The sequence below is a fragment of the Pinus tabuliformis genome, chromosome 3_2 (assembly GCF_031772625.1).
Source record: "Pinus tabuliformis cultivar Carrire ecotype Pingquan chromosome 3_2, CPIR1, whole genome shotgun sequence".
Classification (NCBI taxonomy): Eukaryota; Viridiplantae; Streptophyta; class Pinopsida; order Pinales; family Pinaceae; genus Pinus; species Pinus tabuliformis.
Window position 1 is genome coordinate 60,568,525 of NC_142302.1, and position 27,197 is coordinate 60,595,721.

At 39.4% G+C, this 27,197-nt stretch overlaps 1 protein-coding gene across 1 annotated transcript in view; it reads right to left on the reverse strand.

Annotated features, from left to right (window-relative positions):
- LOC149179837 (uncharacterized) overlaps nt 1-27,197 on the reverse strand; it is a 233,959-nt gene that overhangs the window by 133,458 nt on the left and 73,304 nt on the right. The window contains exon 4 of the mRNA XM_089415813.1: nt 21,301-21,405. Within this exon, the coding sequence (XP_089271939.1) occupies nt 21,301-21,405 (105 nt within the window). The remainder of the gene's footprint in view (nt 1-21,300; nt 21,406-27,197) is intronic.

Below are 27,197 nucleotides of genomic sequence, written 5' to 3' on the forward strand. Positions count from 1 at the left end.
AATCCAGGTCCTCTTGGAGTGATCATCAATGAATAAAACATAGTACTCATATCCACTCAAGGAAACATGAGACATCCGACCGCTCACATCAGAATGAATCAAATCAAGTATCCCAGTCGCTCTGCTGTCACTGCTGGAAAAAGGGGATTTGGCAAACTTGCCCATCGCACAACCTCTGCAAGTATCAAAGTGATCAGTACTGAAATCTGGCACACCTGTAGTGATCTCCCGCAATGTCCTCAAGGCTCCATGATACATATGTCCCATCCTGCGGTGCCAAATCTCACATAGCTCAGAACTGCTAGCTCTGCTGTTGGTACTACTGCTCAATGCCAAAAGGGGCTGGAATGCAAACTTGTACACCTTTGCATGGCGTACACCTATCACTCTAGCTGAATCAGCTGGAGTGCCCCTGGGATACATCAACACCTGTCCTCCCCTGAACAGTACCTCATATCCTCTGTCCTCCAACGCTGAGATGGATATGAGGTTCTTCCTCATCCCTGGCACATAAAGAACATCTGACACTTTCAAGGGAGGTTTGGACTCCCTCTGAAATGTCAGTGTCCCCACCCCGACTGCTCTAACAACTCTGTCATCACCGAGTACTACCTCTATATCAGTGCCACTCTCTGAAAGCTCTGAGAAGTACTCACGGACTCCTGTCATATGACGTGAAGCCCCACTGTCCACATACCAGATACCTGAAGATGCTACGCTAATCGAGGGAAAAGCATGCTCCCTCTGAACCTGTGTGGCAGGTGATCTTGCACTAGAGGACTCACACGTAGTGAACGCAAACTCCCGGTCAAAACGACCTGCAAAGTCCTCAATCTCTGCTGAAGCTGCCACGTCCTGGTTCTTCCCCTTCTTCTTCTTCTTCTCCGGACACACAACTGCATAGTGTCCCATCTTTTGACAATTCCAACACTTCACCTTGGAATAGTCCTTCTGTGTGTTCCCCTGTTTACCTTTGCCTTTGCCTTTGCCCCCACCACTGCTTATGGAAGCCTGCTTCTTCCCTTTGCCTTTCTTGCCTCCTGCCACCAGTGCTACATCCTCATCCTGCTCAACTGACTTGGCTGCCCCAAGCTGACCTTTCCTGACCTCTGTCTGAATGCAATCATCCCAAAACCTCCCCCATGTGGGAAGGGTCTCACCCCCATCAACAAAGTTCAACCATGAACAAGGGAGGCCATTCACTGCAATCCGCACCAACTCAGTGGGTGGAATGGCCTCTCCAATCGTTGCCAACTCATCTCTCACATTAGTAATCTTTGTGAGATATCCAGCTGCACTATCATTACCCATCTTAATGTTTTTCAGTTTCTCCTTCAGAACCATTTTCCGGTTCTCATTGGTACTCTGGTAGAGATTGGACAATGCTGTCCACATCTCATGGGCATTGCTCTTTCCTCTCACATGAGGAATGCAATGGTCTTTGATTCCGTCTAGAATCAGCCTCTTACCCTTGTTGTTCTTTTTGTTATAAGCTGTCAACTGAGTAGCATCAGTAGGCACAACAACAGGGTTCTGTGTGGTATGCACCATGATATCCCAGACTTCTGCCTCCTCAAAGATACTCTGCATTCTCTCCTTCCAAACGTTGTAATTTGTATGCCCATCCAACCTATCCTCCACCCTCAATCCCAATGACATCCTGCTATCCTAAAACTGAAAAATAGCACTGTTGTAGTAAAGGTAAAACTGTTGTTTATGAAAAAATCAGCTTGGTGGAATTTTCTGAGTGAAAAATCAGCAACTGTAATTTTCCCTTTTGCTGTCCCAAACTGCCCTTCAACACTCAAAGCTCTGATACCATATAGAAATTTTTGTTTTCCCACCCCGGTTTTCAGTTTCACCTTATTTCTCTCATGTAGTTAAATGCCCTTTCCCATAACCATACATTCAACAAGCTAGAAAAAATAAATTTGCTGAAAACACAAATTCTGGAAATTTTTACAGAATGCTGGAAATTGCAGAAATAAAAATCAGCAGTAATCAACAGCCATTAAATCACATTTTAACACAGAGATTTTTGGTCAATGTGACCCTGGAAAACCCCCCTACAACTCTTGGGGAAAGCCAGTTTGAGAGCTCTTCTTTATTTTTGGAAAATGCCTTTTATAGTGAGAAAATTTTCAGCAAAAATTTCAGCAAAACAAATTTTTCCAGCGAGCAAACTTATATGTTTTTCAGCCTAACAGACAATCTGGAAACTTCTGTACGAGCTGTATGGACCATACGGATGTACGGCCGTACAGACTGTACGGACAGACCTCGGTTTCCATGCAGAAAATCGCCTCCTCGAAATTTGTGCCCAAAAATCATTTTTTCTCTGTTTGCTCAACAAAAATCTGCCTTTTTTCTGCTTGTTCTTTCAGCTCTACGGATTTGCTGAAGTGTTGCCTTGGTATGTGTGCCAAGCTGCTGCGTCCTTCTCCTTCCTGTCCAGAAATCTCCCTTGCTCTCCTTCTCCCAATCTGCTCATGAAAGAATGAATGATCTTTTCCTCATTTTCCTCCCTTAATCCAACCCTAAGTGACTTTTGGGTGATCCCTAAATCCAATGGCTGAAATAGATTTAGATTAATGGCTGAGATTAAATGCTCATTTAAATCTCACTTTCTATTTTTTAATTCACCCCACTTTAATAAAGACCCACTTAGTTATTTATTTCCAAAGTCACTTTTCCTTTCTAATTTTTCATTGACTTTATAAAAGTCACTTTAAAATTAGACTTAGTAACTTTATCACTTAAAGTCACTTTTAAATTAGATTTAACTTTATAAAAATTATAAAGTTACTTTAGGAGAAAAATTAAATTCTTTTTGACACTTTTCCCTAGGCCAAAGATCAAAGCCTTAAGGAACCACCTGTCTTCCGGTACCAAATTTCAACAATCTTCATCAACATGGGTCCATATCTAGATTTTCGAATATCTGGAGGTCTATATCTGGATTTTCAGACAAAAACTGATATCTGGAAAAATTAAACAAAAAAACCTAAAAAGGGATTTTCTCCAAATTTATGGACTTCCGAACTTCCAATCCCCATGTTAGGCACCATGGCACATGCCACCTTGATTGCCACAACAACTTGTTTTGTGTAATTGTGCCACATCATGTGAGACGTTAGCCACCACATTGCCTACTATGCTGGCATCTGGATCTGGGTTTTTCCAAAAGATGCATTTTCACGGTGTTTCAAATTTCCAAACTTCCAAACTCGGATTTTGTCAAACAATGGGTAAGGCCGATGCAAAGGGTCAACTACCAAATTGTGAATATGTCGGATAGATAGATTTTGTCAAGCGACACAGAAGGCTCCCGGTAACTAACGAAAAAGGCAATTGATGGTTTCTATATCTTAGTAAAGAAAGGAGGTGGCCAATGGAGTGAAGAATGTCTTTCAGAGGTTGTTTCCAGCTTCTTTACAAACTGATGTAATGGAGGAATTTGCTCGTTTTCTTGCTGGATTAGAGGACCTTGAAAACATATCAGCTTTGGATGAGAGGAGGGCCATGAACCCGGTTAAGTAGTGGACTTGTCATGGAGCAAATGGTGTTTATTTGCAAAGTCTTGCCACTTGTATTCTATCACAAGTGGCAAGCTCTTCATCAACAGAACGTAATTGGAGCACTTATAGTTTCATTCACTCTATGAAGCACAATAGGTTGGGATCGCAGAAGGCTAAGGATCTAGCATATGTTCATTCAAACCTACACCTTGTGTCATGTAGGGGTGAAGAATATACAAGTGGAACTCATAATAATTAGGATGTGGAAGCAGAATGTCCTGACTTAGAGCTCTCTCTTTTTGCTCTTTATATTAGTACCAGTGATGATGAAAGTGGAAGTGCAAGTACTAGTAGGGTTGCCTCTTTTGTCAAATAAGCGTCTTGTTCTATCTTTGTCGATGAGGATAAAGATTTTTATGATTAATGATATGTTGTTGTAGCCAATGACTGTCTTTAGCTCATGTTTTATTTTAGTTTTAACACATATATCCTCATGTATAAAGGATGAGTTTGGAGTCTTCAATTTAAATTTTAAAGCCTCATCTATAAAGGCTAATTATGGATTTTTGCGTCATGTATGGTTTTCCTTCAAAAGTGTCATTTATATGTCTCATTCTTTCTTTTCTTGCAAGATGTGTGTTATTAACTCATTTATTATATATATATATTGACGTTTCGACCGAAGTTTCCATTTTTGGGGGGTCGTGTTTCGAGTCGTAACCATTTCAGAAACTTCTAAACATTTTGGTGTTTCATGCAACTTAGTTTTCTGAAGATTAGGGTGGAGCAAGAGGGAGTGCGCAAAGCATGTGCCCTTGGCAAGCATGCCAAGGCAGTGTTTCCTCGCAGTGAGACTAGGTCCAAGGGGATATTAGACTTGGTGCATTCAGATATATGTGGTCCTAGGTCAATGGAATCAATCATGGGGCCTAGCTACTTTGCAACATTCATAGATGACTATTCTAGGAAGACTTGGATTTACTTCCTAGAGACCAAGGGCAAGGTTTTCAATCAGTTTCAAGAGTTTAAACCTCCTGTGGACAACTAGACCGGGAAGAAGATTAAGTTACTAAGATCTAATAATGGGGGTGGGTATACCTCCAATGAGTTTCAAGAATTTTGCAAGGAGGCGGGTATTAAGAAGGAACTCACAGCACCTTACAACCCTCAATAGAATGGGATTGTCGAAAGGAAGAACAAGACCACAGTGGGAGCAGCGAAGGAAAATGACCTATGATCAAGACTTTCCCATGTTCTTATGGGCGAAGGTCAGCAATATAGTTGTTTATTTGCAAAATAGGAACCCTCATAGAGTATTGGAGGACAAGACTCCTAGGTAGATGTTTACAGGAGTGAGACTGGAAGTGAGTCATTTGTGCATCTTCGACAGTCTTGTTTAAGTGCACATTCCTACAGAGAAGAGGACTAAGTTGGAGCCCTCATCAGAGAAGGGCATTTTTGTTGGCTACAATGAGGTCTCAAAAGCCTACAAGGTCCACATTACAAGACAAAGGAGAGTCATCTTCAGTCGGGATGTTTGATTTTAGGAGGGCAGGGCCTTTAAGAGGTCTCATGATACGGAGCCAACAAGGATAAAGGATCAAGAGCAAGGGGCTCCTAAGGTTGAGCAAGGACCAACAGCACCAGCAACAAGAACATAGCCTATAGTTCTAGAAGAGGAGCAAGATGTTCCTTTGAACTCAACTAGGGGGAGGCCAAGATGGGTTGAGTAGACCTTCAGAGAGGCTGAGGAGCATGTGGAGGCACCTAGTAGCACTTTCAGTCAAAGTAGACCACTAGAAAGATTTTCCTATTATTTGGCCTTGTCGAGCATCATCAAGTATGGAGGGATGTCATGGTGGAGTATAGCTCCATTATGATAAATGATGTGTGGGATATCGTGTCGAGGCAATAGAGGAAGTTAGTGGTCACTTCTCTATGGATCTTCAAGATCAAGCATCTAGTTGATGGCAATGTCGAGAAGTACAAAGCAAGGTTCATGGTGAGAAGGTTCTCCCAAAGGGAGAGAGTGTACTATGAGGAGACATTTACTCATGTCACTAGATATGCATCTTTTAGGACAGTCATATCTATTGCTTCACAGATGAAGTGGAGGATACATCAAACGAGTGTGAAGACTGTCTTCCCTAATCGGGTGATTGAGGAAGAGGTATATATTGAGCAGCCTCAAGGCTTTGAGGTGCATGGGAGAAAGTCTCATGTATGCAGGTTGAATAAGGCCCTTTATGGGTTGAACCAAGCTCCACGCACATGGTACGCCAAGGCCCAAGATTGATGGATATCTTCTTGGTTTAGGTTTCACCAAGAGTGAAGCAAACTCCAACTTGTATTATGTACTTGTAGTGGGTGAACTACTTATCTTGGTCCTCTATATGGGCTATCTCTTCTTGAAAGGATCAAAGAAGCTCATACGAATGTGCAAGGAGGACCTTGCTTCAAAGTTTGAGATGAAGGACATTGGCTTGATGCATTACTTTTTGGGATTCGAGGTGTGACAACAGCCACGAAAGATTTTCCTAGGGGAGGGCACATATGCAGTTGAGATCTTAAAGAGATTTTGGATGGAGGAATGCAAGTCGATGTCTACAGCTATGACCACCAACTTGAAGAAGTTAAGTGTTTCTGAGGGAGAGTTGATGGATCCCACATTGTATAGGCAGTTGAGCAAGTCCTTGATGTATCTAGTCAACACTCCATGATATCAACTCCTTGATATCAATTGAGACAAGTTCATTGGGTGGTAGCGAAGCAAGTGCTGAGATACCTACGAGGTACAGTGGACTTTGGATTGAGATATGTTGAACATGGTGAAGTAGAGTTGTACGGTTACATAGATTTTGATTGGTCTAGGAGTGCTTCGAACAGAAAATCCACGTTTGGATGTTGTTTCAGCTTGGGATCAACCATGATCTCGTGGTGTAGCAGGAAGCAATAAACAGTGGCACTTAGCTCAACAGAGCCAAAGTATATGGTAGCGAGTCTAGCGAGTTGTGAATCCACATGGCTTTGTAATATGCTCACAAGGTTATTTGGCCTTGAGTTGGATCCCACAGTGATTCACTGTGATAACCATAGTTGCATTAAGCTCTCTCAAAATCCTATGTGTCATTACAGATCCAAACATATAGAGATCAGATATCAGTTCATCAAAATAAGGTTCAAAGAGGTGTTTATGAGATTGCAGTACATTTGCAAAGAGGAGCAAGTAGCAAATATTCTCACCATGCCTCTAATGAAAGGGAAGTTTGTGTTTTACAGGGACAAGTTAGGGTGGTGAAGAATCCCTTCCTTGCTAGGAGGGAGTGTTGAAGTTCTTTGTAGCTTCAAAATGTCTGAGTTTGGTGTCTTAGCATGTAGGAGATGGTTGATTGCCTTTTTAGGTGCTTGCTTGGTGGAGTAAGTGATTTATGACTTATTTCCTAAGTCTAACTTAAGAAAAATACAATAATTAAAGTCAATTAGTTATTGTGGACTATTAAGCCAAAGTACTATGGATAAATAATAAAATTATTTAAGTGACTTAGATATGATCTCAATCATTGATCTCAAGTGAGGCGCAATCTAATCTTGATCGCCAATCACTTAGGAGATTAGGGTTAGGGATTTGGCTTAATGAAGTTATAAAATAAGCCTAAGGGAGAGGTGAGGACACACAAGTGGAGAAAGTGATTTTCTCTACAGTGAGAGGCTCAACTAGAATGAAGAGAAGAGGGGAAGAGTGCAGGGAAATTTTGAGAGTATTTCCACAGGTTGAGTTCAGGAAATCAAAAGACTGAGTTGCTAAAACGCAAAGGAGGCCAACTTGTGGAGAGACCAATTTATCCAATGGGCCAATTTTTCATGAGTGCGTAGATGTTGTACGAGAAAAAAGGAGTGGGCCAATTTGTTGGTAGTGAAGGTTCTCCAGGGCCAAATTCTTCGGGAGGTTGATTTTCCAGTGGGCCAAACTCCTTGGGCCATGTTTTGTAATAAAGGTCGAGTTACAGGTTCCACCAATGTATTTTTCTGTGATTTTTTCTCTGTGGTCCTAGGCCCATATTTTCCCAGGGATTTTAATGAGGGAAAATTGTTATGGGTGTATACTTATTGTTGTGATGTGATTGATCTCTCTGATATTATTTTTTCGCTACAAATATTTTATTTTAGAAGTTAAATACTAGTGTTTTTATTTTCACAACAATTCATAGTTTATTTAATAATTTTCTAGGAGTAAAAATTGTTGAGGTATAAATAAATCTGGACTAGTATTGGAAATTTAACAGCATGTTCAAAATCGCAGACCCACACAGAGCATTTTAGGGTGGCTATGAGTGATTTCCTAGGAAACTAGGGGTTGTTTCCCTCCATGAAAGGTCCCTCCATGCCTATAAAATCACACCTCCCCTCTCATTTGCCTCACTCATTTCACTTGGAGTTCGAAAGGATTGATACCAATGTAGATTCAGTAGTGCAAGTTGAACTAGAACCAATAGTTTTACCAAGCAAACGCGAACAACCAATGGGAAACACTAGTCGTCGAGCTCAAACAACTCGTGCTTCTATTGTGTCTAGTTTCGCTATTACTACTACTACTACTACTGAGGTTGCATAGGAGTATGAGTCCTCAGATTCCAAGCCGAATGATGTTTATGTAGCTCCTATTGATGATCCCATGTCTAGTAGTAGTGTTGAGTTTGATGAGGAATGATCATAATGATCATTGATATGTAGACTTGTAGTAGGCCAATGGCCCAATAGCTTGTAGCATTGCTTTTAGACTATAGAGGCCATTTAGAGCTTCATGGATTATGTATTTTGTTGTTGATATGTATTGCATCAATGCCTTTTTTATATATTCACCCTTACATGGTATACAGATGAGCAAACTTTGCTTCTTTTGTGTATAATGGTTTGGTATCATGGTTTTAAATCTTTAAAATATTTTTTTCAATGAGAATTAATTATTTCATATATATTTTTTGAAGATGGGTTCATTGAGATCTAACTAGTCCGGTTTTTCCAATTCCGATTCAAAAATCAGTTTGATAGGTGGACTAGGTCAATAATTGGTTCCATCTTTTAAAACCATGCTCTCAACAACACACTCGCATGGACAAACATCTTAAACAACCTCACATGACTATACAATACAACTCATGAAGTAACACCCCAAACCATACCATCTATCATTACATCTACTCCTTGATGGGTTTTCTAGGGAACTACTTCTCTCTTCTAGGATGTTGACACATGTAATAGGGTTAATGATGCCCCCACCATACCTAGCCTTGGCAAATTGTATGAACTTAATGAGTTATTGTGAAGTTAGAAGATGATGCTTAATGTGATCTACCTAATGGCATTTACAAAAAATCAAAAGGAATAAAAAAAAATCAAAGCGACTTCGACATACTTGGCCGACCACTCGATCCGCTATCGCTGCCCGCAACATCAAGTTGTTGCATCTATCTACCCAACTGTCGTACGCCACCACCAAAACACTACAATCATCATGCCATTCTCAGCGTCATTGCCTTCAATCAGTTGCCCATTTGTTGTTTATTGTCATTCATCCATTGTTTGATTTTGCACACCGTTGTTGTTAACAAAGTAATTGTCCACCTCCATTGTAACCAACCCTACCGCTGTTAGGCGCCTGTAGCCACAGTTTCCACCGACTAACCCTGCGTCGTCAACAACCACCGAATCGTTCCCTAAGCACATCATTCCTTGCCTCACATATCACGTCCCTCTGTATCCATCACCATCTTTGTCAGCCTATCTAGATCAAGAAAACCACCATCCTGTTTCGTAGATTCCATACCATACACAACCAATTAATTTGGTCTCTATGGTAAGTCACGTTTGTGTGGAATTTGCTAAGGTCTCAGTTATTAATAAGTTGGGATTAGACAATATAAATTAGTAAATAGATCACTTATATTTATATATTTTTCAATATATATTTAAAGAATTGAAAAAAAAAAATTAATAGACTAAAAAAAGAGTCAAAGGTCGATATATATTGAAAAATAAAAATAAAAAGTCAAAATAATTAAAAAAAATAAAGAAAAAAATGTTCACGAGATCTGGGATAGATGGTGATCGAGTGCTCTGTTAAGATACTCCTTGATATGAAGTCACCGGTTCAATTCCCTACCCCGATCGAAGTAATATATTGGACATGATGAAGATGTAGTCATGCCAAACTTACAATTAAAAAAAATAGAAAAAAAAAATAATATATATATATATATATCAGAAAGAAAATATACCTAAATATAATTATTGGAGATAATCACATTTATTATAATATTATTACTATCAATATATATATATATGAAAAAAATTATTAAAAGGGATATTTTGGAATATTGAAGAGAGATATTTGAGGAAGGCAGTTCGCTATTGGAGTAATTTGAAGTTTATCTTGACAAAGAAAAATGACATCTAATTTAGAGTTGAAGGAAGGGAGATTTTTAGGAGCGTCATGTTGTGCTCCAGTGCTATTCAAAATTAAAGGGACTCTTGCAGGAAAAGATGTTATTATTTATATCTCTCCCACTGAAGGGAAAAATTATATAAACTCTAACCTTGCTAACAAATTGGTGATTCCAGAGTCAAATATAATTGAAAAATTAGACTACTTGGGTAGAAAACAATATGACATAACAGAATTACAATTAAACATTGGCGATTATACTTTTATATCACAATTCTCTGTTCGATCCCTATGGAATGATCTCCCACAACATGCACTGGCCTCTGGCAATTTGCACTATCTCCTTGCAAACTCGCATTGCCTTCTGGAAACTCGATCTGCCTCATGGAAAATTAAAACAAGCTTCAGGAAACTCGCATTGGTCTCTGTTGAACCCGCACCTCCTCTGCGAAATTTGATCTAGCCTCTTGAAGACTTGCACTACCTTCTAGAAAAAATAATCTCTACCTCCTCCTGCGAATTTACTGAACAATTCAGCCTCCTTCTGTAGCTCACAACCTCACTAGGAAAAACTCGGCCTCCTGCAGAAAATATTGATAGAAAAAATCTATGTATAATATTTTCTCAGTCAATATTGTTGAAACCCTCCCAATGTCTCTCTAAAAATCACCCACTCGATGTATCTACAAAGTTGCCTATTGATCTCCCTTTATAATATCTCATTCACAAATGGATCGCCATGATTAGAAGTTCACTTGATCCAATCGGTGGCTAAGATAGTCTTAGAAACTTTCTACAATGTCCTAGAGGAGAATCGATCTTATCCCAATTAATATCAATTAATTATTCACTTTCTCTAAGTTAGACTTAGGAAATAATTAAAAAATTACTAATTGACTTAATTAAGATATTTCCCTTAGGAAAAATTACATGGGCTTGGAGACAATTAAGTCCTCTGTGTTTCTAGCCTCAATGACACCTCTTAAGACTAGAACACCTATCCGAGCTACAAAAACTAACACCCCTGTTATAAATACTAGGTGGTGTGCCTTTTCATATCAAGTGACATGTCTCTTTAATAACACACATTTTTATTAATTTTTAGTATCTATTATTATGTTTGTTATAGAGTTCCAGAGACAAATTTTCCTTGTGGAGTTGAGTTTCCAAGTGCCTAACAATTGTGTTTTTCTATGCATTCCCTATGGGTTTAACCCAGAATTTCCAAAGAAATGTAAGAAAAGAAGATTGTGTTGGGCGTAAATTTGTTGTCGTGGTGTGATTGACATATTCCTTTTATTTATGCTACATTTTAAGTTAAAATACTAGTGTACTTCTTTTTTCAGCAAATTCAGAAATATTTGAGATAATATTTTGTGGGGTTTTAATTTCTTTAAGTAAAATAAATCAAATCTGGTATAAGAGAAATTAACATGGAATCAGCATTATAGGGACTCTATAGGGGAGATTAGAGCACAAGGGTTTTATGGCAGCGAATTATTTTACGGCAGCAGAAATTTAATTATGCAACAAGGATTTTGTGGTTAAAACCGATTTGCTAATATGGTATCTTCAAGTCTAAGATATGAAGACAGGTTGGAGGGGGTTGTAAACTTCTATCCATGGAAGGAGTGAATCAACAATGCTTTAATGAAAAATGGTTTGTGGGAAATTGCAAGCCAAGTGATTCAGACTCCTTAAGATGTTACCGGGGCAGCTAAACATGAGTTGAAATATATAAGATCCAGAAGCATCATTTAGGATGGTTTGAAGGATCACATAATCCCTCACATGACGAAGAAAGATTTTGTCTATCAGATGTGGTCAGCCTTGACTAAGTTATACCAAAGTGACAACCAGAATAAAATGATGTGCTAAAGGAGAAGTTCAATAGCATCAAGATGAACAAATATAAGACTATGGCCTCATACTTCACAAGGATTCAATAGATTCATAATGAACTTTCAACAGTTGGGGAAGGCATGGTTGAGGTGCATCTTGTCAAAAGAAGCAATGAAAGGGTGTACCAAGCAGCGAGCTACATTTGTGACAAGTATCCTACCCAGAGATAAACTTCTTGATTGGGCCAGATTACGGGATGATTTCACCGATAAGGAGATCTGGGAAGAATCTATAATTGGTGGATAGTGCAAGGGTGGAGATGACGAGAACCTTGCTCTTGTTGGGCAAGCAAAGAAGGGCAAGGGTAAATTCAAACAAAACCCAAATGTTGGAGCATCTTCACAAGGGAAGAAAGACACGAGTAAAGTCAAGTGCTTTGCATGTCATAAGTTCGGTCATTATGCCAAACAATTCCAAACAAGAAGAAAGGCAAGGGGGAGAAAGCAATAGTTGCATCTACACAAATGGATGAGTTGGTTAACAAATTAGAAGGAATTTGCTCTAGTATATTGTCTTTTTGGTACCATTACAAGAGGAGTGTGGTATGTGGAGAGTGGAGCATTTCATCACATGACGGTATCTTGTGATATTTTCACCAGTATGGAAAAGGAGAACAAAGATCCACATGTGGAGCTTGGTGACAAGTACAACACCAAGTATGAAGTGGAGGGCATTAACAACATACAGTTCCATCTAGACTCAAGGAGTATTATGGAGATAAAGGAGGTATTGTACATATCTAGGCTAGAGAGAAATTTAGTCTCAGTTTCAGCCATGAAGAACAGAAGACTTGAGGTCAGTTTCACTGGAGAAGACGTAGCTTTCAATCTGAAAGGGGTTGGTCCTAGCGTGAAGCAAGTCATAAACAACAAGAAAAATAATTTGTATCTATTGAGAAGACAAACAGTGAAATCCCTAGTACATAGCAGTGACAGCCAAAGTGAGATTTGGCATAGGAGGATGGGACATCTACACTATAGGGATCTACCACTGTTACATGAGATGGTCACTAATTTTTTGGACTTCAGTACAAAGCACAACGATGTGTGTAAGGGATGTGCACTTGGAACGCAGGCCAAGGTAGCATTTCCTAACAATGAGACTTGTTACCACTCAAACTAGCAAGGGACCTAAAAGGGGTTCCTAAGAGGGCAACTACTAGGTTAAGGGCAACGGTGGAGGCTTAGCCCACTGTCACCACAGCTAAGTCTCCCTGCTCTTTACGAACTTTCACCGATGGGAGGAGTCCCAGTAGTGTAGGGATCACTTGTAAAGTATATGTCAATGGATAGGTGGAAAGTGACCCTGGAAACCCTTTCCCAAGGATGGAGTGAAGAATGGAACTTGCTTTCTCTTTAAGCAAGGGACTTGGTCCTCCAGGGGTAAGGCGTGAGGATTGGAGGGTTGAGGGAGAAGGAATAGGCTTATAGACGAGGTTCTCAATCCCTATAATCCTTCAGAAACTTGGAGTCCCAAATGGTCCTTGACAAATAATCTTTATTGAGAAGTGGGACCACACGGGGCCAAGTGGACCTAGCCCAAGTTCGGGGATGGAATGTGACAACCAATGATGTTCATATCCTGGACAAGGTGAAGGGAAAGGACCAAACAAGAATATTTACTTCAAAACTGTGAATTGATCCTATTGAGGTCTAACCTTGGGGATGCCTAGGCAAAATTCGATCCTAGAGCTAGGGCTTGGAATTTCCGGAGATTCCACCATCAGAATTGCCTCAAATTTGGAGGAGAGGGAGGGGACCCACTAGCGCAGTAGCCTGTAGGAGATCAAAGTTTTTCCTTGGGTAAATTCCCAAGTAATTGATGCCCTAGGTGACCTTTGAGGGCTAGACCTGGAAAAAAGTGATAAAAGGTGAAAAAGTCGAAGGGGATGACCACCCTTTTTAAGTGATCAGTGCCTTATTCACTTGGGAATATGGATTCAAGGATGATGATGAGTGAGAACTTGGTTTCTTGATCAAGGAGGCCCAGAAAGTCAGCTTCATCCAATATTGACAGAGAAAAGAAAAGTGACCTTCAAGCATTTATACTTCAAAGCAGACGATGCAAACTTATCGAGACAAATAATCTCTAGGACATTTCATTCATATAACATTGGCCCATACTTTAAATTAGCTAAAACAAGCTCAATTCCACATTTCAATCATGCAACAACAACCCCTAATTTTAGCAGTATGCAGCAACAAGAATAATAACATCAAAATTTACTTACAACATTATAGAGTATTTCCAACCAGCATTTCATTTACAAGACAAAGCGCCACGACAAAAAATAGCCCAAATCCACACGTCAAAATTCATCCATCTCCAAAAATATCCTCCAAGGAAAAAAGCATAGTTCTCTATGAATAGAGAGATCCCAAATCAAGTGATGATCCAAATGAATGTATCTAACATCAATATATAGCCTCCTAAGGAGTTTGAATTAGCCTATTGGCCTACATTAGCCCCTAATGATAAAATAATGTGAAAATAGAACCCCTATTAGTGACAAGCCCACCAAACTAGCTGACAAGTGGAGAAATAAGCCTCACAAGGGGCCAAACAATAATATGTACATGTCGTGGGGCCCTCAGAAGGCCTAATAATGCCCTGAAGTGCCATACTAAGGAAAAAATTCCTCGAAATATGATGGACAAGGGGACGGCCCCTTATTCTCCAAATAGTAGACTTGTGGTGCTCCCAGTTGGTCTGAGGGCACATAAATGACCACATTGGTCTCCATATGAATCGGAGATACATGTAGATCCTCCGCAAGGGTCCAAGTGGTGGAATGAATGTTGCCATGACATCAAACAAGTCCTAGGACACCTGCCAAGAGTTTGGGGCTCCTATGGGGGCCTGCTGGGCCTAATGTACCAAGCATATCACCATCATCCCAAAAGTGGATCGCAAGTAGTCTCTAAGCATCGATAAAGATCTGTGGAGTGTTGTCCGTTGTTGTGGAGGCCAATGGCTCTCAATGCACATCCTATATGTGCCAATGTAGACCTCTGGGGTTAGGATCCCGTATATGGAGACCAAACCCAAATGGAAACCACCTGTAATCCTACATAAGATCCAATGCATCCCCTAGGCTTCCGGTACAACTAGTCATTAAAAAAATCGGGTAAAAGAGTTTACAAATCATGGATAACAAAGTAGGCACTTCATAATGGCATGCCCTTTCGTGGTGGGCTTTGGCATGTGCTGGTGTCTCCAAGCTCTAAAGGGGGTTAACCAAGTACCCTATCAGGCAGTTTCAACCCTTAAAGGGGATAGTATGTCCAAGGTATATCCCTCTAATGGCAATGGCAAGTGATAAAAAATTGGAATGAAGTAGGGAATGAGAAGGCAATGTTGGGCCACATATTGGGGCATAAGCGTAGCTAGACAAGGAGAAGCCCACCCTTGGGTATGTAATGTGTAGGAGGGAGCAATCGTGGTACATTAAGTGCCGTGGTCTTGATTTTTCCACCCTTCTTTATATGCCTTTTTCCTTTTATGAATTTTCTTTAATTAACTGCTTGGGGCTCAAAGGGCTATTGCATGATGTGTAAGATATATCAGTGATTACCCCCTTTGAGGTTGGGCAGTTCATTGCCCTCTAGGGGTTGGGACAATCATGGGTTCCCAATTGATATAGGAGGCTCATTTAGGGCCTATGGACCCAGGGTGATGACCATAGATTGGGGTAGAGCTCATGTATTGGCTTTTGCACACGTCCTAATTATTTTGTCCCGACCATCTTTTGCATTTTGTGGTACAATTTCTTGTTAAATGTGGCTAATTATGCTTTTTTCCTTTCTTTTAACTGCATCAACTTCTGAGGCATCATTCTAGGCCTGACCCAAGGTGGGGGCAAGGGGATAGGGAGGCTAGCCCTATGTGGACCCGGCATGGGAATGTGGACCCAGGTGGGAGAAATGATGAATGGGGTATAGCGAGTGGAAAGGGAGTAATATATGCGGATAAAGGGGAGGGACCACACACCCAAATTCAGGGTTTCCCAAGTAGTACCACCCTAGAACCAAATGGTCAATAAAGGAGATCCAAGGATAACACCCAAAAGAGATCAAGGGGACAAGAGCACAAACTAAGCCCACCCTTTCCGCCAACCCCCCCCCCATCAATCCATACCCAGAAGCATCCATGATAAGTAAACCCAATACTCAATTACCAAATGACAAGACATACTTTTAGTTTCAGGAGGCCCATCTTAAAACATACGATCAATACAAGTGGGTGAGTGACCACATGATTGGCTCAGGTGGCAAAGAAATGACACAAGGAGCTAGTAGGTGGCTACAAGGAGCTGTTGGCTGCCAACTGAGGCTCATCATGGAGAAAAATTTCCCCTAGGGATATCAACCACGAAGTGGTGGGTAACAAAACCATGTCCAAAGGTGTGTTGGACTTGGTGCATTCCAGCATCTGTGGGGAGTATTTATTTTGTGACATTCATAGATGACTATTTCAAGAGGACATGGATTTACTTCATGAAGAGGATGAAGTCTTAAGTCGGTTTAAACAGTTCAAGGCTCCTGTGGAGACCCACAATGGGAAGAACATCAATGTCCTCAAATCAGACAATGGAGTAAAGTATACCTCCAACAAGTTTTAGGGATTTCTACAAGGAAGCGAGAATCAAGAAAGAGTTGACAGTGCCCTACAATCTGCATCAGAATGGAGTGGCAAAGAGGAAGAACAATAGTATAGTCAAAGTAGCAAAGCCAATAATCCATGATGTTCTTGTGGGCAGAGGCTTGCCACACAATGGTGTACCTATAGAATAGGAGTCCTCACAGGGCAGTGGAGGACATGACTCCTGAAGAGGCTTTTACAAGAGTGAGACGAGAGGTGAACCACCTTCATATATTTGGTAGTCCAATATATGTCCACATTCCTTCAGAAAAGAGGACTAAACTAGAGCCCTCATCAGAGAGGGGCATTTTTGTTGGATACAATGAGACTTCAAAGGCCTACAAGATCTACATTCTAGGACAGAGGAAGATAGTGGTCAGGAGGGGAGGGTAGGACCTTTAGGAGGTCACACGATGCAAATCCAACAGTGGCAAAGGATCGGGAGTGAGAGGCTCCAAAGGCTGAGGAGGGACCAACAGCAAGGACACAGTCTTCAAATCAAGAGGTTGAGCGAGATGTTCTTTTGAGCTCTACCAGGACAAAGCCAAGATGGGGAAAAGCAGACCTTGATGGGTGCAGAGGAGTATGTGGAGGGGACCTTTAGGAAGAGTAGACCACCAACTAGATTTTCCAGTTATTTGGCATTGATCAACAACATCGGTGAGTCTGGTCCTTCTACTTTTGAGGAGGAAGTAGCTCAGCAGGTCTAAACAAAGACCGCGGTGAAAGAGTATAGTTCCATCATGAGCAACAATGTGTGGGAGATAGTACTGAGGCTTGAAGGGAAGTCAATGGTCACTTCTCCATGGATCTATATGATCAAGCATGCAACAGATGGCAATGTCAAGGAGTACAAAGCAAAGTTCATGGCGGGAAGGTTCTCCCAAAAGAAGGGAGTGAACTACAAGGAGACATTTGCACATGTCCCCAGATATGCATCTATCGGGGTGGTCATATCTATTGCTTCAGAGATGGGATGGAAGATACATCAGATGGATGCGAAGACTGCCTTCCTTAATAAGGCGATTAAGGAAGAGGTGTATATTGAGCAACCTCAAGGCTTTGAGGTGCATGGGAGGGAGTCCCATGTATGCAGATTGAAGAAGGCCCTATACAGACTTAAGCAAGCACCTCACGCATGGTGCTCCAAGTTTGATGGGTACCTACTTGGATTGAGCTTCACCATGAGTGTGGAAAACTCAAACTTGTAGTTTTGTTCCTCTATGTTGATCTCTTCTCGACGAGATCAAAAATGCTCATTGGGATGTGCAAGGAGGGGACCTTGCTTCGGAGTTCAAGATGAAGGACATCGGATTGATGCACTACTTTTTGGGATTGGATGTGTGGCAGCAGCCAAGAGAGATTCTCTTAGATATGGGCAAGTATGTACTTGAGATTCTGAGGAGATTCAAGATGGAGGATTGCAATTCAATGTCTACACCTATGATCACCAACATGATGAAGGTAAGTGGTTTTGAGGGTGAGTTGGTGGATCCCACCTTGTACAGAAAATTGATCAGGTCCTTGATATATCTGGTCATCACTAGGCCAGAAATTTGCTTTGCAGTGAACACACTTGGCCAATTCATGGTGGAGCCGAATAAGGCTCATTGGGTGGCAATGCAGCATGTGTTTAAGTACATTTGAGGTAAAACGAACTTTGGAATGAGGTATGTCAGAGTTGGTGGAGTGCAGTTGCAAGGCTACACAAATTTTGATTGGAAAAGTAGTGTAGTGCATAGGATATTTACTTTCGGATGTTGTTTTAGCTTGGGATTTGTAATGACCTCATTGTATAGCAGAAGCAGCACTCAGTGGTACTTGCTCAGCAGAGGGAGAGTACATGGCAGCAAGTCTTGTGAGTTGTGAGGCCATATGGCTTTGCAAGATGCTCGCAAGATTATTTGATCTTGAGGTGGGGCTTGTTGTGATTCACTATGACAATCAGAGTTGCAGTAAGCTCTCTGAGAATCTGATGTTTCATGTTAGGTCCAAGCACTTCATCAAAGATAGGGTCCAAAGGGGCGTTGTGAGATTGCAATACATCTCCATAGAGGAGCAAGTAGAAAATATTCTCACCAAGCCTCTAATGAACTATGAAGGTGAAGTTTGTGTTTTACAAAGACAAGATGGGGTTGGTGGAGAATCCCTTCCTCGCTAGGAGGGAGTGTTGAAGTTTTTGTAGCTTCGAAAGGTCTTCTACATTGACTTGGTGTTTTAGCATGTAGAAGATATTTGATTGCATCTTTAGGTGCTTGCTTGGTGGAGTAATTGATATTATGATTTCTTTCTTAATGTTATCTTAGGGAAAGTACAACAATTAATTTAATTAATTATTGTGGACTATTAGGCCAAAGTTCTAAGGATAAATAATATAATTATTTAAGTGACTTAAATATAATCTCAACCATTGATCTCAAGTGAGGCTTAGGATTTAATCCTAGCCATTGATCACTTAGAAGATTAGGGTTAAGGATTTTGGTTTAATAAAATTATGAAATAAGACTAAGAGAGAGGTGAAGACATGCTCAATTATGGAGGAAGTGATTTTCTCGAGTGAGAGGCTCAACTAGACTGAATAGAATTCAGGAGAAGTGCAGCAGGGAATTTCGAGAGAAATTCAAGAGGACGAGTTCAAAAAAGAGGGGGTCGAGTTGCTGAAGAAGAGGGTTGAATTGTGGAGGAGATTGAATTATACAAAGAGGTAAATCTCTCTAGTGCGCAGGGGTTGTACGAGACAAGCAAAGAGGGAGGTCAATTTACTGGTGAGGCAGGTTAATTCTACAAGGCCAATTTGCTTCAGGTAGTTTGGTTTCCAGAGGCCAATTTTCCTAGAGGAGTTGTGTTTCCAGGTGCCAAGCAATTGTATTTTTCTATATATTCCTTGTGGGTCTGACCCAGAATTTTCCCGAAAAATTTAACCAAGGAAGATTGTGTTGGGTGTAAATTTGCTAGTGTGGGGTGATTGATCTCTTCATTTTATTTCTGCTGCGTTTTTAAATTAAAATATTAGCTATTTATTTTGTATCAAATTCAAAAATATTTGAGATAAATATTTTCTGGAGTTTTAATAAATTGTTGAAGTAAAATAAATCAGATTTGGTATAAGAAAAATTAGCGTTAAGCAAGAGACAGATGCTTTAAATGCTTTTGCAAAGTTTAAGACAAAAGTAGAGGAACAATGTGGTAGGAAGATAAGTGTGCTTACGTTCTATGGTGGAGATCAGTTGTCCTTCAATTTTATAGTCGAGTAATAAAGTAATAGGCATGATGAAGTAGTTGCAAGGTAAAACAGTTCAAGATGAATATTGTGCTGAAGCAATGAATACATCAATATATTTGTTGAATAGGAGTCCCAAAAAGCTATCATAGAAGCCACACCCAACGAGGCTAGGACACGTGTGAAGCCAAAGGTAAACCAATTAAAAGTCTTCAGTTCACTTGTTTATGATGACAAAACATGTAGAAAATTGTTGTTCGTTAGATATGTTAACAAAAGGAAATCATATGTACTGGTGGATCCTTGCAAAAATGAGGTTGAAATTGTGGATGTTAGAATCAATGAAAATTCTGATCTCAGTCAAATTGATGATGACTAGTTTTAGGCTGACAAATCATCAAACCTACAATGAAGTAAAGTGCAGAAGCTTGGGTAGTGATGATGTGATGTTGATCAGGTAGTAGAACTAGCAATAAAGCTCCCACAATCTAGTGATGAAGGAGGTGGAAGACTTGAAGATGTAACAAAAGTAGAGCACCCCTAGTCCAATGACGTAGGAGAAGGTGAATGGCTTGAAGATGTAAAGAGAGCAGTCCTCCCACACTCCAATCAACACATGAAGAAAGTTGGAAGCTCAAATGCACTAGATCTATTTAAATTAGTCCCAGCCATGCCAAAACAATATGACTGGGGATGCATGTGAAGAGGCAACATGAGCAAGCAAGGTGGTTGTGGTCAACTATAGGAGGCAATGGTTGTAGGTGTGGATGACACTTGTTCAAAATTATGGTAGGGATCAAAGGCATAGTTTGTTACTTTTATAACACGCTGGTGCCCAGGTGTGGAAGATTATGGTTTCTTGAAGTGGAAATGAGCTTCTACATCTGTGGTAAATTGGGCGTAATTTTCAGCCAACATTGACAATTCTCCAGCTGAAGAGTTAGTGAATAATCATGTGGTTGGTGAGGAATCACGTGCCGCATCATCCATGCCAGCTATATATCATGCAGTCAACATTTTGGTTCATTTGGTGACAACCTCAGAAATCTGCTTTTTGGAGTGAATTTCAGAGTTCCACTGCCGACATGTTTGACATATACAAGTTCATACTCTAGCAGAAATGTCTGCTCCCCATATGACTATTAAGGGACAGTGTTAGAGTTAGCATGCATTAATACTCGAATAATAAAGTTCTAGCGTACTTTCAGTTAGTGTTAAGTGATTTATATCATGTCATAAATAGACTCTAGAGTTGAGTTAGATTACGTTATAGCTTAACTAATAAAAAGGCTGTATGGGATTTTGGTACAGGATATTGTCTCCCTTGTATGTATTGACATCTATACCACATTGTACATGAAGCAAGCATATACTTATCATCTTTCATTTATTTTTGTTTGCATTCTTTGTCCACATTCTTTTGTGATATTTCTGACTCACATACATAACTATAACTGTTTCCATATCTTGCATTCTTAAATTTCTGACTCTGATTTTCACCAAAACAATACACTAACTTCTCATTTTAACAAGGAACCATAAAGAAGCAACTACTCGGTAAACTGCAGAACTCACACCTTCCCAACAGGTCCAAGAAGAATAGTAGCATCTGAACACCCATTGACGGTTGCATAATTCAAGGGTGCTAATATGTATATCACTGAATCATGGCAGTTCAAGACCTGAAAAGCATCCATTATATGAAATTAGATTGTAGTGCAATGTAAATGTAAAATCAAAATCTTCACTGAAGTAACAGAAATCTTGTTGGCATGACATGTTTAAGATTCTACAGGATATTATTCATTAAGATTATTAAATTATCACACCATTAAAAAAATATAAACGTATATCCTATTGTAATTAAGCATATCATATCAACCACAAAGCATTAAAACATGAATGATAAATTCTTAAAACATGCAACTCTAGAATCTTATAACTGAAAAGTCAGATTTAGCTGAAAAGATAGTTACTTGATATCCATCTACATATCTTGAGTGGTCAGAAACATTCAAACATGTATATAGATACCATCAACAAAGTAAATGTTTAAAATTTATACCACTATAGAATTATCAATGTAAATAGCAATATGATTTTCAACTTACATACAGAACAAGTATTAAAGTGAGTCAAAATTGTGGACCAAAACGAACCATCTCTAAATTCCCAATCCAGTGCTATATTCTAAGTTACCGAAACACCTAGAAAAAACTCCAGAAACATCGTTCGCCGAATCAGACATGGATCCAGGTACGAAACGCATTTGAAACGGCATTGAAACATAAGCAAACCGTTTCAGGTTTTCCAGAAATGACGAATCAGTTTTCGTTGCCATATCAAGGAAATTAAACGGTTTTGGATCTGTTTCCGAAAATCCGGATACGGATCCGAGAAAATCGTGATCCATATCCAGATTTCTGGAAACAGATCCATGCAAGAAGATCCCTGTCGGGAACAGATTTAACTTTTAATGGTTTTCCCTTGGTTAAAAATCACCACGTTTTAGGTTTTTGCTCATGTTGCCCCCTTTCTATTAGTTCATTGAATCATTTCATTTCACTATTGGAGCTTGGAGCCAGGAGGAGTCGGCGGTCGCTACTGGAGCTTGGAGGAGTCGCTATTGCAGTCATTGGAGTCACTGCTTCAAGCTTGAGCCTTCGATGAGTCACTGCTTGAGACTGCATTCGCTATTGGAGGAGTCAATGCTAGCCTGCGGTTGCTTGGAGTCGTTGGAAGCTGGAGACCACTACTAGTCCATCAACTTGGTACACATCTCTTCAAGGTTTCTACTTGCAAATTTTGATGATCAACTTCCAAAGGCCACTAATCAATACTTTGGAGTTTTTACGCATTGGGTTTATTTGTTATCAAGGCTTGGCTTACATCTTCATGTGATTGGTATTTTTATTGTTTAATTTGATTCTACTTGGTTGTTTGTGGATTTGGTTTTCATATATAGGCTAGCATTTACATGCTTCAGCATAACAGAGCTCGATTTCTTTAGCAACCATTAGTTTAGCCATGTCTCATATGACTTAGCGGCCATTAGTTTAGACATGCATTCGCAGCCATTAGGTTCTTTACATGCTTCACCATTAATTTAGCCCACTCTGATGTTCCCTTCCCTCACTTGGGTGACATGGATCATTGCTAACAGAGTAGTTTTTGATAATGGCTTACTCATTACACTGTAACCTCTAAGCCTTGCTAAACACTAACTACACACTTAGCAAGCCTATACCTGTTCAAACATGTTCGAAGATAGTTGTTTAGCTTGTCTTTGCCTTCTACTTCTAAGTAACTATTTGCTTGAAAGTTGAAACCCTGGAGCTAGGCTGGTATTTGAAAGAGAAAACATGAACGCTTATAATGAGATTTAGCAACTCATAAAACAAGTGCTTGCTTTGCAGAGAGAAGAGATGTATGAGCATTTCAATGAACTCTTTACTCAACTTTCTAATACCACGAGTTTTAATTTGACCAGCTCTCTGTAATTCCATTTGCTTTTATTACAGGATATGTCATAGTACCAACCAACTATAACAATTTCTTATGCTTGGTTAAAAACTTGTTTAATTAGTTGTTAAAGTGTTCAATGCTTTTCTGTTCAATTTTGTTTAATTCGCTTTTTTAAATTTGAATTTGTCAATTTATAAAATTCGTTGAGTTTGAATTTGTCAATTTTGTTTTGCAGTTTCCATTTACATCATCATCATGGCAACTTCAAGTTCATCCATTCGTAAAGAGGAACAAGAAACTACCGCTAAAGTTGAACCAAAGTCACCACTTTTGAAATATGTAACTGTTGTAGAGAAGATCCAAGGAGGGGGATCATTGGCATGGGTTTACAGCTATGTTGCAGGAAATGTGGTATAGAGGTCCGTTTCCGTACGGAAATGGGTACGAAACGTGGAAACGCATTTGGTACGGCCGTGAAACGCGTTTCCGGCCGTACTGCCACATTTCCCAAAACGGAAACGTGGCCAGTACAGCCGGAAACGCTTTTCAGGGTCGTACGACCCACGTTTCCTCATTAACTTGTGTTTTTTTTTATTTTTTATTTTTTATTTTTTTAATTTACTTTTAGGGTATGTTAGTGACTTCTTGTTGCTTCTAGATGCGTTTTATTTTTTATTTTTTTAATTTGTTTTTTAATTTACTTTTAGGGTATGTTAGTGACTTCTTGTTGCTTCTAGATGCGTGTCTAAAGTTATAAAAGTGAATTTTTGCCCTAGTGTTGATATGCAGTTCATCAGGAAGTTTGAGGGATATGCAGTTCATGGTAATGTTAAATTCTTAAAGTAAAAGGGATATTCTCCTTTATTTTTCATTTTCATCCTTTTACTTAAATTTTTAACATTACCATGAAATGACTCAGGATGTTTGAGAGTGGTTTCGCCCTCATTGGATTTCATATGGAGAAAGTAGAATTTTAGATCTCACTCAAAATCCAGCAGACTTATTTGTTTTTCAGGATTTCAGGATTGGAGGGATTGCAATGTTTCCATTGGATTTTATCATGTACTAGGGTATGGAACTTATATTTAATCAAGAGAACCAAGCCCTCTATGCAGGGGAAACTCCCAATAATCAAGATCATGTAGGGTACTAGTGTATGAAACGTGTATTTAATCAAGAGCACTAAGGTCGTTCGACTATGTAGGAGGAGACTCCCAATACAACAGTGGTCCTTCTAAAGAATGGGATGTGGATGCAGAAAATCCTGATTTGGATCTCTCTCTTGCAGCCTTATAGTCTTTATTGTACTTGCAGCCTCATATATTAATATAAATAAAGGCTGATTTTGAGATTTGGATATAATAAAGGTTGCTTTTGGATATTCCGATATTTTTATTTTCATTATGTGATCATTCATGAGTAAATGTGATGTAAATTAAATCTTAATGTTTAAGTGTAATAAATTATAATGTATCATTTATGCTTTATGATTGCACATATATATATATATATATATATATATATATATCAATATATATATATATATATCACGTTTCCCCGTTTCCAAAATTTGGGGAGGTCGCGTTTCGTATCGCTTCCCGTTTCCCCGTTTCGTGCAACTTAGGTTTACAGTGAGTGTCAAAAGGAGTTTAAGGGATCATACATCAAGGTTAAAGCACATTTACTTGGGTTAAGAGGCAATGGGATTTGAATATGCACTGGCCCACCTAAAGAGAATGGGATAGAAGGAAAAGGTTTGAGCAAGGAAAAACTTGCAAAATATCAAAAAGAACAAGATGAGGCAGATGCAAGTAAATGAGGCAAATCTTGCCTCTCAATTCAAACAACCAACAAGGTTGCGAGCATCTTCATCAAATCCTCCACTTCCCCCTTATGGAATTGGAAACCCTGGTTCAACGCAGTCTAATTTGGGACCGCTTGAAAGAGTTTTAATAATGATGCTCGAGAGAAAGCAGATGCATCTATGGGTCAATGCATTTATGCAAATGGCCTTCCCTTTAACCTTGTGTGATCTCCTTACTGCGCAAAGATGATCAAAGCAATGAATGAAGCCCCAAAAGGATACAAGAGCCTTGGTTATGAGAAGGTCTGCACTACATTCTTGAGTGCTGAGAAGTTAGATTTGGAGGTTAAATTAAGCCCCATTCATAACTCATGGCACATTTCAGGGGTGTCCATCATTTCTAGTGGATGGAAAGATCAAAAGAATAGGCCTTTGATCAATGTGATTGCTCAGAGCCCAAAGGGGGAAACGTTTCTGAAGGCAATGGTTTGTGAGGGGCAACTGAAAGATTCCCAATTCATTGTTGTCATCTTGATTGAAGCAATTGAATTGGTGGGGCCAAAAATGTTGTCCAGGTAATCACTGACAATGCAACGGTGTGTAGAGCAGCAGGCCTAATTATTGAAGGCAAATATCAGCACATCTTTTGGACCCCTTATGGTGTACAGTCATTGAACCTCATGTTGAGGAAGATGGCGAAGCAAATTGAGTGGATTCGAATTATTTTTGAAGAGGCAAAAGAAATTCAAGTCTTCATCACAAACCACCACATGTCCCAAGGCATCTACAGGGAATTTGTAAAGTTGGAGCTCCTTAAAGTACCTAAACTTTTAAGTTTATTTCATAAATTCTAATTTCTATGACTCTAAATTCAAATATGTAAATTGAATTCTCAAATGTCATGATTCGTGAATCATAATAGTATTCAATCAATTATGATTTCTAATTTATTGAAAGATTGGCACTTGCAAGTTGTCGAGACTCGTTTTGTTTCTCACATCATAGTCCTAACAAGGCTTACGCAAGTGAAAGAAGCATTACAATCAATGGTATGCAATTTTCTTTGTTATCAATAGAGGCAATCCTAATCTAAAAGAGCACAAGCAATGAAAAGGTTGGTTATTGATAATGAATGGTGGGATAGAGTGTAGTAACTCTTGGCATTTACCAAGCCAATTGTGGATTTGCTCCACATGTTTGACACAGATTTGCCTAATTTGGGAGAGGTGTACGAGAGCATTGACTCCATGATAGAGACGATAAAGGTGGTTATAAATGCCAAGGAGAAGAACCCAAATGAAATCTTTTACAAAAAATTAAAAGATATACTGACCAAAAGGTGGAACAAGATGAAAACCCCATTGTGCCTTTTGGCCTATGTCGTGAATCCAAAATATTTTCTGCAGAGTTGTTAAGTGATCCAGAAAGAACCGCACCAAACGAATACCCAAAAGTCAAGGATTTAAGAAAGCTTTTAGAAAGCTATTTGTAGATCCTAAAATTGGGATTCGGATTCGTCCATAGTTTGCTCATTTTGTGGGATTAGAGGGTTTGGGTGCAGATATTGATTATATGCGGGACAAGACTAGATTAAGTCCAATTGATTGGTTTAGCTACTATGGTGGGAAGCTTCAACATATTTAAAAATTGGCCATCAAGATCTTGTCATAGGTTACTAGTTCCTCTTCAATAGAAAGGAACTGGAGTACATATGGCTTCATCCATTCGGTGAAGCGAAACAGATTGGGATCCAAGAAGGCTGAGAAACTAGTGTATGTTAATTCGAACCTCCATCTTCTGTCACACAAGCGTGACGAATACAAATTTGGATCCACCAAATTATGGGACGTGGAACCATAGTTACCTGACTTGGATATGACGTTGAATGCCATGTCTCATATGACTTTGTTTGATGAGGAGGCACCAATAGTAACATCTTCAAGTGGACATGGAAGCAATGCTTCCACTCCTGGAGAGAATGTGGATCTTAATTACATGGATGAAGACATAGTTGATGATATTTAAATGTAATTTATGATGATGTTTTAAACTTTTGAACAATGAACAGAATCGATGATGATGATTTGTTTATGTTGATAGTTGAATTCGTGATAATGATTATGTATTTTTAGACATAGAATCTAGATGCTAAAAGATGAATGGTAATATGAATGGTATATATAATATATAACTAACAAAATCAGA